The 11,472-nt window shown below is 37.4% G+C and overlaps 3 protein-coding genes across 4 annotated transcripts; 1 reads left to right on the top strand and 2 right to left on the bottom strand.

Moving 5' to 3' along the window:
* The first annotated feature begins 2,623 nt into the window (after positions 1–2,623).
* LOC125192297 (sugar carrier protein C-like) lies at positions 2,624–5,400 on the top strand. Its single transcript, XM_048089834.1, has 3 exons — positions 2,624–3,163; positions 3,977–4,606; positions 4,729–5,400. Exons 1-3 carry the CDS (start codon positions 2,705–2,707, stop codon positions 5,218–5,220), a joined length of 1,581 nt encoding a protein of 526 aa, XP_047945791.1. The 5' UTR covers positions 2,624–2,704; the 3' UTR covers positions 5,221–5,400.
* Positions 5,401–6,786: 1,386 nt separating this feature from the next.
* Positions 6,787–9,424, bottom strand: LOC125192298 (vesicle-associated protein 4-2). The gene is made up of 7 exons (XM_048089835.1): positions 9,021–9,424; positions 8,189–8,259; positions 7,970–8,051; positions 7,754–7,875; positions 7,359–7,436; positions 7,152–7,271; positions 6,787–7,066 (listed from the first exon to the last, which is right to left on the bottom strand). Exons 1-7 carry the CDS (start codon positions 9,298–9,300, stop codon positions 7,007–7,009), a joined length of 813 nt encoding a protein of 270 aa, XP_047945792.1. The 5' UTR covers positions 9,301–9,424; the 3' UTR covers positions 6,787–7,006.
* Positions 9,425–10,270: 846 nt separating this feature from the next.
* LOC125196737 lies at positions 10,271–10,925 on the bottom strand. 2 transcript variants are annotated; one of them, XM_048095351.1, is made up of 2 exons: positions 10,588–10,925; positions 10,271–10,485 (listed from the first exon to the last, which is right to left on the bottom strand). In XM_048095351.1, the coding sequence occupies exons 1-2, from the start codon at positions 10,831–10,833 to the stop codon at positions 10,360–10,362; spliced, it is 372 nt and encodes a 123-aa protein (XP_047951308.1). In that variant the 5' UTR covers positions 10,834–10,925; the 3' UTR covers positions 10,271–10,359. The 2 variants fall into 2 exon arrangements, with proteins under 2 accessions (XP_047951308.1, XP_047951307.1); XM_048095350.1 differs by having other exon boundaries at positions 10,271–10,524; positions 10,588–10,919.
* Between the last annotated feature and the right edge of the window lie 547 nt (positions 10,926–11,472).

Raw genomic sequence — 11,472 nt, 5'->3', positions numbered from 1 at the left:
AGAGCACTCCCAATAGTGCCGGCTAAAAGTCGGCGTTTTTTCGCCGTCTATCGCCGAGTTATCGCCGACCAATGGGAGAGGTCGGCGATAATTCGGCGATTTTTCCTCCCGTTTTATCGCCAACCGGCGAAAAATCGCCGGATTATCGCCGAATTATCGCCGACCACTGTGGGCGATAATTCGGCGATAAATATATTTTTTGTTTTTTTTTTTTTTTTAATTTCCCCCCTATAAATACACACCTTCTCTTCATTCTCTCCCCATCCTCATCCCTTTTCTCTCTTCATTCTCTCCTCATCCTCATCCCTTTTACCCGTGTTTAATACAACGAACTTTATTACTATTATTTGTTTTGTCTTATAAATTAAATTAGCTAGCTTTATTATATACAAAAATAAAACAATTAAATTAGTGATGATGTAAAAATGAAATGTTGAGTTAGGGAGAAATAAGGGAGAAATAAGAAAAACCATTGGAGCAGTTGGCTAAAAGTTGGCTAAAAACTGGGGATAAATTATGGTGCTGATGTGACAGGAGTTAGGGAGAAATAAAGGAGGTTTTAGGAAAACTGTTGGGAATGCTATTAGGAAAGATCACATTTAGTCTATAAAATCCTACATTAATTGCCTTAATACAACATATGTGGACACTGATATTCAAAACAATGCTTAAGCCCACGAAGTATTTCTATAGGTTTGAAGATCACATTTATAAGTATGAGGCTATTTGGACCTGATTCATGTTTAACTGAATTAATGCCAGAATCAAGACTGATCCGACTATGTCAAGATCAATTCTCAAGATTGATAAGATATAGAAAAAGATTGACTAATTTTATACCCATTAATTAGGATTTCTACAAAAATTATACTCCCTCCGTCCCAGAGAAGTTGGCATACTTTGAAAATGACACGGGATTTTAGGAGGTTTTGTTTTGTGTGTTAAATGGAGAGAGAAAATATAATTTTTATATTCATGTGAGAGAGAACTTTTTTCAAAAAGGGAAATGTAACATCTTTTATGGGATAAACTAAAAAGAAAAGTGTGTCAACTTATCTGGGACGCAAGGAGTATATAACATCCGAAAATAGATTAACTACTTACTAGCTAGGTCTGAACGAAATTAATTTTAATGACAGGCATTATCACTGTTCTTGACATAATGCAAAACTATAATCCTTTAATTGAACAAGGACTAAGTCACGTTTTATTTATTTATTTCTATTAGTCCTAAAAAGTAAACCTTCCCTACAGAATTTAACTAACTATTCATGATTCATCGTAGGCCGTAGCTCATGAATCGACTAAAATATATTTAAATTCTTTTTTAACAAAGACATATCAATAGTCTATTGGAGTAATAAAATGCTATTCTATCATTGCACACAAGATGGGTTTGATTATCTGTGGCGCATTTGTTTTTTACACCATGCATCATGTGATTATATAATTTGTAAGGTAAATTATTGCTATCATTTTCTTAGGTAAACTATTGCTTTCATTTTTCTGGATAGTTCCAAAAAAATCCCTACTGCAACAACAACTTTACTCTGATTCACACATTGAGATCACTCTCGAAAATTAGGCGCGGTTGTGGAATCTTAATAGTACAAAACTTCAGTTACAAATTGTACTAATGCTTTTAGATGGGATTATTGAGCCATTTAATTATTAACACAAAATCTAAGTAGATGGCTGGTTTCCAAAGTTGACTAATTATCCAAAAGTATCCGATTTAATTGATTTTTCATAAATTACCAAAGGCGACTATCTATCCAAAGATATCGACTTTAGTCTTCAAACTACTTTGAAACTTGAATTTGGTTCCCACGGTTTATTATAGCCGTTATTGAGTACATATGAATGAAAAAGACTTTTGGGATTGAATGTAATATATTCCACCAATATGTATTAAATGCATACCTCCCACTTGAGGTCAAATTAACATGTGAAGCCGAATGAAATAAAGTTATTATAATTGCCAAATTATTTATATCACTTGATAGTATATCATCATTTTATCGGTGTTGACTAAAAGGTCCAGTTCATTTGTATATTACTTTAAAAATACGTTGCATTATTGCTTCTGTACAATTTTTCGAGAATTAAATGAACTCTGATTAATAAATAAAGATAAAGCGGTAGTTAAGATCATTAAATTTGTTCACAAAGATATTTTCCAATTGTGTATTAGATCAATTTAATGCTATATATCCAATTAACTGTTGGTGCATACGATTATCTAAATAAGTATAGCAGATTTCATAGGTTTTAGTAAGGCATATTAGGCATACATAAACATGTAGTAGTACTATATAGTAAAACATAAATACCAGCGTTTAATTCATTGTATATATAAATATGGACACAGATAGCGAACACCGACCTATATATGAATATAATTGTAATGATGTCAAAAAATGTATGCAGCCCATAATATTAGCAATAAATCATGGTTTGAGATAAGAAATCATTGGTTTGTAATTAATTAATTAAATATTGATTCATACAGTACTATTATGTGAAAAGAAGGCTAGCTTAAACTACATAATCTTGTCCATTATGGGAGTATTGACAGCTAAAATCTACTCATTATATAGCAAGTCAACAATTTTGTATGTATATATACTCTCCATCGTTCCCATTCTCCATCTAATTCTATCTAACTTTCCATCTTTTAAGCTCTCGAGCAACAACAAAAACAATGGCGGGAGGCGGTTTCGGGCCCGGCCCCGGCGCCGGAAAGCAATATCCCGGCAACCTGACGCCGTACGTGGTTATGACGTGCGTCATCGCGGCCATGGGCGGGCTGATCTTCGGCTACGACATTGGAATCTCAGGCGGAGTGACGTCGATGGATTCGTTTCTGGAGAAGTTCTTCCCGTCGGTTTTTAGGAAGCAGGAGGCCGATAAATCGACCAACCAGTACTGCAAGTTCGACAGCGAGACGCTCACGCTCTTCACGTCGTCGCTCTACTTGGCGGCGCTCTGCTCCTCGCTGGTGGCGTCCACCGTCACCAGGAAGCTGGGCCGGAAGCTGTCGATGCTGTGCGGAGGCGTCCTCTTCTGCGTCGGCGCCTTGATCAACGGCTTCGCTAAGGCTGTTTGGATGCTCATCGTCGGCCGGATTTTCCTCGGTTTCGGAATCGGATTCGCCAATCAGGTTTCCTTTACATTTTCTTTTATTTTTGCCAAGAAATTGTTAGTGTTAATTTCAAAATATGCAAACCATATATAGCTGCAATCCATATTTCATTAGTATATTAATGTAGAATTCGTGTGTGCACTACTGAACCCTCACTCTGGTGATTTGGGTCGGGCTCTGTGTGAGTTCGATCAAGATCATGACCTGACCTATGATTATGGGGTTAAAGCAACAAACCCTCACAAGAACAATGCCAAAATGCTTTTTTTTTCTCTTGAATTTTGGTTTGTCTCTTCGTGAGTAAATTTTTTGTTTCGCCTCTGTTTCTTGGTTATTCCATCCCTTGTTATTTTCATAAGTTTAAAATATACTCAAGTTGTGGGTCAACGCTTTGTAGTAGTTCATCAAGTGTTTTAAAAACTCTATAGATCTACTTTTTTGTGTGATAGAAATCAAGTGTATGACAATTCTTCAATATTAAATACCCAATTTTTCTTTGGTTGGCACTCCAAAAACTACGGCGTTGAATACAAACAAAGCCGGAGACATTGACTTAATAGCTCCCCTCCTTTATTTAATTTCCACTATACTATCGTTATCCATTGATTGACGAAATTGTTACAATGACGTGAAATTCCCAAACATCACTACCCCACTTAATAACTATCCTCCTTTAATTCAATTAATATCTAATCTTTTAACAATTATCTCAAGTTTTCTTTTCAATCATCCACCAATATTTGTCATATTTACCTTTTAACTTTGGAGTTACACAATCTCAAAATAATAGTTAAAGATGTAAAATGCGTTTGTTGTTTGATTGCATTGCAGTCAGTGCCACTATACCTATCTGAAATGGCGCCATACAAATACAGAGGAGCTCTCAACATTGGCTTCCAACTCTCAATCACAATAGGCATCTTAGCAGCCAATGTGCTCAACTACGGGTTCTCCAAGATCAAGGGCGGGTGGGGCTGGCGCCTGAGCTTGGGCGGCGCAATGGTGCCGGCGCTGATCATCACGGTGGGCTCCCTGATCCTCCCTGAGACTCCCAACTCGATGATCGAGCGGGGGCAGAGCGAGAAGGCCCGCCATAAGCTCATGAGGATCCGCGGCATAGACAACGTGGACGAGGAGTTCAACGACCTTGTGGCAGCCAGCGAGGCCTCGAGCAAGGTGGAGCACCCGTGGCGTAACCTCCTTCAGAGGAAGTACCGCCCCCATTTGACGATGGCCATCGCCATCCCCTTCTTCCAGCAGCTCACCGGCATCAATGTCATCATGTTCTACGCCCCTGTCTTGTTTAAGACCATCGGGTTTGGGGACGATGCCGCCTTGATGTCTGCTGTCATCACCGGTGGTGTCAATGTCCTCGCCACTGTCGTCTCCATTTATTACGTCGATAAGTTGGGGAGGCGGTTCCTTTTCATCCAGGGTGGCATTCAGATGCTTATTTGTCAGGTACGTCATATATAAGTGTTGTCCAACCTCAATTAGTTTAAGGTCTTTTTGAAGTAATTCAAGATCAAATTAATGTGTAGTCGGCGATCCTAACAGATGTAACTATCTTGTTGTTTGGACAGGTGTGTGTGGCGATCTTCATTGCCATCAAGTTTGGGGTGGACGGGCATCCCGGCGATCTGCCCAAGTGGTATGCCATCGTGGTGGTGCTCTTCATATGCATCTATGTGGCTGGGTTCGCGTGGTCGTGGGGCCCACTGGGGTGGCTTGTGCCAAGTGAGATCTTCCCCTTGGAGATAAGGTCGGCCGCGCAGAGCCTGAACGTGTCGGTGAACATGGTGTTCACCTTCATCGTGGCACAGGTCTTCTTGAATATGCTCTGCCACCTCAAGTTCGGGCTGTTTCTGTTCTTCGGCTTCTTTGTGATGGTGATGACGATCTTCATATACTTCTTCCTGCCAGAGACGAAGAACATTCCGATCGAGGAGATGGTGATCGTGTGGAAGCAGCATTGGTTCTGGTCTAGGTTTATGACTGATGTTGAGTATGGGAATGGTCATGGAAGAAGTGTTGAGTTGAAGAATGGGAGAGGAGATACCTATAATAAAGTATGATGATTGGAGGGCTTTCAATTTAGTTTGCTTATTTATCAACAAAAAAATAGTAACACGTTTCAAAAGGCAATGTTGTAGATTACTCTTGTGCCTAGAGGTTTTTTATACCAGAAGATGTGTTGTTGATGTAATTTAATCTACTGTCTGTCTGAAGTAATTCATGAATTATATTTTGGTTTATGTTATAATCGAGAGATGAATTTCGAATTACGAAAAGTATTTGATTAATTGGTTATAAACTTAAAACTGAATATAATTTTAATACAGATCAAATTAGAGAAGATAAGGAGAAATCGAATAGAATTTGTAATGTACATATTTATGCGACACGACTAAACTATGTTGTGTGTGGCATGTGGATTATGTTTGATTTAAAGAAGTGGAGTATAAATTATTAAATCGGCGTTTTCAAAGCAGAGAGTCATTAGTAAATTAAAAAAAGGAGTAAAAATTCTGATAATTTGCACTAGGGAGCTGATCTGCAAACCGAACTAAACACAATGATTAAATTAATAATGAGATGTACACAAAAGTGTGACAAAATAAGTACTAGTATGTAATTTCTGTACAGTTACTTTACTTAATATTGAGATATACACAAAAGTGGGCAACGGGCTACTTATTCCAGATCATAACTAAAATGTTTTTTATTTTGGTCATTAATATTTTTATTAAGTAAACCTCGCAAATTAAAGGAACTTTAGATTTTTCTTGTTGGCATTAATAAATAAGAAAACCTTAATAGGGAAGTGTTAGGGTGTCACCACTTCTTAAAATAACACCATACCACCATTTCTAGCCAATCATTTGTACACGTGGACGAATAATGCTTATGCCACGTGGCAAAAAAAAAATTCAGAAAAAGACGGGCAACAATATTTTGTACAATATGCATCAATTTTTCTTGGCCAGCAATATCCAACACGCTATACAGCAATCTATAGATTGTTGCGTAGCATTTATAATATTGTTGTGTAGCGTTTATAATATTGCTGCATAAGTGAGTCACTGTATCACTTTAAGAGGGGATGTCATTTTAACACAAACCAACCTTAATATTCACTCCTTTAGTAGAAGAAAGAATTCAATTCACATGCTGCCATGGACGGACCCAAGTATAGTGGGGGAGGGGCTTAAGCCCTCAATGAATATTCTTTTTTTACTTTTTTCTATTAATTGTTTTTAAAATTTATTCAAATTTGGTGTATATTATAGTGTAAAAGCCCCTACAAATTATCTACATTACTCAAATGTATACTCTAAAACAAAATTTAGAAATTCCAGCCCCTATCGATAAATATTTCTGCATCCGCCACTGATGCTGCCCAATGTCAACTCTAACATAATCTCAAAAAATAATGAGACCAACCTTTTTCATGATAATGAAACATTATCCATATCTTTTACTCCTAGTATTCTTTACGGAAAAGAGAAATACTAAAATAAAAATGAATATGTATCATCAATTCAATAACGGTCTTCATAAGGAAAAGTGATGCCATCCACGCTAAGAAAAATAAAATAGAACTGCCTCTGTTTTAGACTATAGAGAGAGAAAGGAGAGCATGCAATGGGAAATGGTTTCTCTCATTTGAAGAAGAAAAGTAACATATCTACAGGTACATATGGCGTTAAGCCAATAATCAGTATTACAACATGTCACAGATACAACTGACAACTCATATTGACAGAATACAACAAAGTCCACAACTTAGCATATTCATTAAACGTCATTTAAATACATTCATCAAACCATAGTGCAGAAAACTCACAAAAAAAACTCCAGTCATATGGAGTCTACCCCTTCCACTTGTTGACGAGCCAAGTATCTCTCTCTTCTTTCTTTCTGCAAAATGTCGAGGGCAGAGATAGTAATGACGAAATGCATAGAACCGCTCAAGAAAAGGAAATTTGAAGGTCGGGCGGCTTACCCATTCATCGATCACAAGTCCTTCTCCGATAAACTTTGGTCCCGTGTCTTCTGAAGGCTTCTTGCGAGCCTCGAGCTCAGCCTCTGCTTCAGCCAACTGGCGCTTTAATTTGTCTAGCGCCTTCAACGATCACATGCACATGGATCAGATGCGATCATTTCTATAAGAAATACATACGGATAAAGAAACGGTGAAATATCCACTTACAGGGCTAGGACGTTCTGCATCTAGAAAAACAACCCGAAGTATCTGCTCCACAGCCACTTCATCCTTTTGCTCATCAAACTGATTCAAGAAAAGATGGAAGAGATCAGAATGCATAGAAACAAACACAGAATTTATTTCTTTAGTGATTCGTAAGTCTAGAATCAATAAATAGCATGACCTCTATAACTAGCACATGCGATAAGGTCCAGTGTAGGGTGAGTTATGCTAATATTTTAAAACAATTGTAGCTTATTCTTCTAACGATAGTATACCGAGATTGTTATAACGATAGTTACAAGCTTCATCTGAGTTAAGACTATAACAATACTCGAAACGTGCATAACGAACTTAAGAACAGATATTTTGATTAAGAATGAAATTAGAATGAGACATGCCAGTTCAGGTATGTAGTCAGTTGGTGGCCCTTTCACTTTTAGGCTCATGATTTTAAACTTCACTGTGCTTTTCTGATCCATCGGCTTCTCATTGTTCTCTGGAGGCTCGACAAACTTGAATACTGACATGACCAAGAAGGATAAAAGGCAAAATTTCAATCAGGAAGCAAATATTAAGAGCACAAAATTCATCTAGGGATTGCAACAATTGGTTACCAGTTGCTATGATACTCTCGCCAGGAGCAAGAATGGAGCCAGGTGGACGCATGAAACAGCTCTTTGGCGCAGTCGTTTGAAACTAAGTAACAACATTCGTACATTAATCAGAAAGAGAAATATAAATATGAAATTTAAAAATGAAAATAAAAAAAGTCAGTACAGAGCTTAAAAACTACTGCTAAGAGAGAATCAAAAAGAAAATGCAACTCGGCATACCTTGAAAGCTACATGAGACTTGCTTGTATTTTTTATTTTGATAGCACTTCGGACTTGCTTACCTGGTTCATCTGCAGGAATATCAAAATTGATGTAAATCAATGAATATATGACATCCTTGCGTCCAACCGATTCAATTAGCTCTTGCTTGTCCCGACACACAAGCTATACAAAGACCGATATTCAGATAAGGCACTTCCATGCATGTCCAAACCAAACAAGTAAGGCTCCTCTCAAATGAACCCCAACAAGTAAGATGTGAAAACATTGACAGCACAATGGATATATGGAAGACAAGAAACGAAGCTAACCAAACTTCTGTTCTAGTAAGCCTTCATCAAGTCAGATAGCAAGCAATATGTAGTTATCACAGAAGATCAATCTCCCCTCAAAGCACAAAAAAAATGTAGCACGACACTAAGAAATATTAATGTCAAACTCACAACTTCTGCCATTGGAGAAATCTCACATAACTGATTTGTCAATTTTCACACAACTCTGAGTATCGAATTACAGTTTTCAAACATAAGATAAGGATAAAAGGGGTTCCAAGTAAAGCAATATGATAATTTTCGCCAATCCTCCCTAAAACCAAATTTTCAATTGTGTCAGCCATCTAAATCAATTAAAGTAGAAATTCAGACTACATGATCGCAGATCAAGCTCAACCAAACTAAATAAAGAAAAAACAAACTCATACCGAAAGAATTACCATCAATCAATCAATTGCGCAAGCAAAACGTAACAATCAAACAAAATTACCAATTATCCAAACAAACAAACAAAAAATCCAAAAATCAAGCAAATTAGCGAGAGCAGAGGTCGTCCATACAGGGGAAATAAAGCTTCTTAGAGGGATCGAGCTTGAGACGACGGCGTCCGGGGAGCAGCGATCTGGCAACTGAAGAGACCGAGGTGGCCTGCGCAGCTGATCCTTCAACCGGAAACTGGGCGTTGCCGTTTCCGTGGCCGTAATTCTGCTGATAATGAGCGAAATTTGCGGAGGCGGAAGAGGAGGAGGACGTCGTATGATGCGAATTACGGAAAGGGAGCTTGAAGAGCCCCCAGACTTTGCCATCGGAGGAAGACGATCGCTCCTCGACGAGCGCCATGGCCGATTCCGCCGCAGAGCGTCGACGTCACTTTGGGTTTTGGAGTTGGAAGAGTTACTTTTTGAACAGGTGGTGTTGGAATGGTGCCTCCTGCAACTTGTGCTTTTGGAAACTTCACAACACTATATTTACTCTCTTTTTTCGCCCTGCTTTTTATTTACTAATAATTGAGTTTTCTAAATACAGAATAAAAAGATACTACGTGATTGCTAACTAACATTATAAAATTATTAATACTCATTATTTATTATTTTTTAATTGAAAATTGTAACCACCGTAGACCGCAGTGGTTGAAAAGAAATGAGTTGGGCTGAAATTGAATGCGAAGTTTCTTTGTATGATTAAAAAATTGCAGAGGAAGGATGATTTATTTGACTCATATTACCAAGGATGGTGAGTTAAATATTTTTTAGGGCTTATAGAAAGGCAATAGACTCTTGTGGTTTGGTATAAAAATATTATTAAGAAAGTAGTATTAATATTTTTTAGTGTTGATATCGACAAAATTAAGTTCATGGAGGGGCCGTGGGGATGAGAATAAATTAATGAACAATATGAAAAAAAGTTAGAGGAATAAATTATTCCCAATAATGTGTAGCGTGGTTAGATTGGTTAAACGACTCATTTTGAATGGTGGAATTAATTTATGCACGTGATAGCTCTATTAAAAGTATTTTCGACTTTATTTATTTTTAATCTAGAGTTGGATCCGCTGGCCGTGATAAGTTATACTCCTACTCCTGTAGTCATTTCGGATCTGATTGCATCATTAAATATCAAAATAATTCAAATACTGTCAAGAGTATTATGCATTTAAATTCTTTATAAGTCCACACATTGTTTTATGTATGTAGTGGTTGTTATCAAAATAATTCAAATAATTGTTTGATTGTGCTAAACAATTAAAATTTGTTAATCCTAAACCAAACAAATACTGTAATAACAAGATTGCAACACGATGCACATAAAGTGGAGTAACAAATTAAGGAGATGTATGTGGATAAAGAAGTATAAGGAGAAGATGAAATGTAAGTATACAACAAAATTAAGAGTGAAAAATCATAACATGAATTCAGAATCATCCCATTGCAGAACTGCATCCAAATTTTGCTCTCTTTTGAGCTTATCTTTGATGAACCAATCGCATACCTTCCCCGCATTCAGCTCCTCCATTTCGCACCCTTCCTGCTCCGAAATCACTCGAAGCAGATTCAACGATGATATCTGAAACCACATACAAATACAATTCAATCTATAATTTAGAGAGATTGGATAGTCGGATTGTACCGTTAATCGGCATAGAAAGCGCTCGTGCGTGCTGAGGCCCGAGATCTCGACCAAACCAGCCTCTTCCAGCGTCAGGAAACTCCGCCTTTCGGTTTTCTTCTCTGCGCCGTCGCCGCTGGCTTTCACCGCAAGCCTCCGCCCCCTGCCGCCGGAGATGTTAATCCCATTAATTTCGGTGAAAATGCCAGATTTGAAGGGTGGAGTTGATTGGCAGCAGCGTAGGGCGTGTGGTTTGATTGCATTCATCGTTTACATGGAATTCAAGAGGTGCAGCTATTGATATGATTATATGATCATGATAAGTTTTTGTGGTTGTGTGGTTAAAAATCCAATTCATACTTAACTAGTACTCCTACTACTATTATCCTTTCTGCATTGGGCTTGCTCTTGGGCTTTTTATTGTCTTCAGATAATTGGGCTTTAGCCCTTTCTTATTTTATGAACTCCTTGTGAGTTTCTAATATTCCCTTCGTCCCAAGACAAGCGACTCACGTGTCATTTCCTTTTTTTGGTATTCTCTCTCTTGCCTTTTCTCTCTACTTTATTAACTCTCTTACTTTATTCACTTTCCACTTTACTAACCAAACCCCTTTCCTTAAATCTCGTGCCGAAAAGTTTATGCTCATTTATCTTGATACGGAGGGAGCATCATTCTTGTGTGAGTTTAGTTTTAGTTTCAATTTAGCTATTAAGATAATCTGATTAAGGGTTATCACTTTTTCATTTCAATTTTCATATTAAATGATTTTAGGATTATAAAACAGATAGTGGGAGGGAAATAACAAACCGTGGAACAGAATCATGTATGCGATATTACCAAACGGAAAACTTAAAATGAGACTATATAAACAACTAAATCATGTAAAATACTCGTATGTTTCGATT

Source organism: Salvia hispanica, chromosome 6, assembly GCF_023119035.1.
Source record: "Salvia hispanica cultivar TCC Black 2014 chromosome 6, UniMelb_Shisp_WGS_1.0, whole genome shotgun sequence".
Taxonomy (NCBI): Eukaryota; Viridiplantae; Streptophyta; class Magnoliopsida; order Lamiales; family Lamiaceae; genus Salvia; species Salvia hispanica.
This window is presented reverse-complemented; position numbering and strand designations above follow the sequence as displayed.

Bases quoted from the DNA above. Each gene is read 5' to 3' on its own strand.
- LOC125192297 (XM_048089834.1), top strand. From the start codon at position 2,705: ATGGCGGGAGGCGGTTTCGGGCCCGGCCCCGGCGCCGGAAAGCAATAT. The intron at 3,164-3,976 runs GTTTCCTTTACA...ATTGCATTGCAG, and splicing joins GAATCGGATTCGCCAATCAG to TCAGTGCCACTATACCTATC. The intron at 4,607-4,728 runs GTACGTCATATA...TTGTTTGGACAG, and splicing joins TTCAGATGCTTATTTGTCAG to GTGTGTGTGGCGATCTTCAT.
- LOC125192298 (XM_048089835.1), bottom strand. From the start codon at position 9,300: ATGGCGCTCGTCGAGGAGCGATCGTCTTCCTCCGATGGCAAAGTCTGG. The intron at 8,260-9,020 runs GTATGGACGACC...ATATTCCTGCAG, and splicing joins TAAGAAGCTTTATTTCCCCT to ATGAACCAGGTAAGCAAGTC. The intron at 7,876-7,969 runs GTAACCAATTGT...TGGTCATGTCAG, and splicing joins CGAGAGTATCATAGCAACTG to TATTCAAGTTTGTCGAGCCT.
- LOC125196737 (XM_048095350.1), bottom strand. From the start codon at position 10,833: ATGAATGCAATCAAACCACACGCCCTACGCTGCTGCCAATCAACTCCA. The intron at 10,525-10,587 runs GTACAATCCGAC...ATGTGGTTTCAG, and splicing joins GCTTTCTATGCCGATTAACG to ATATCATCGTTGAATCTGCT.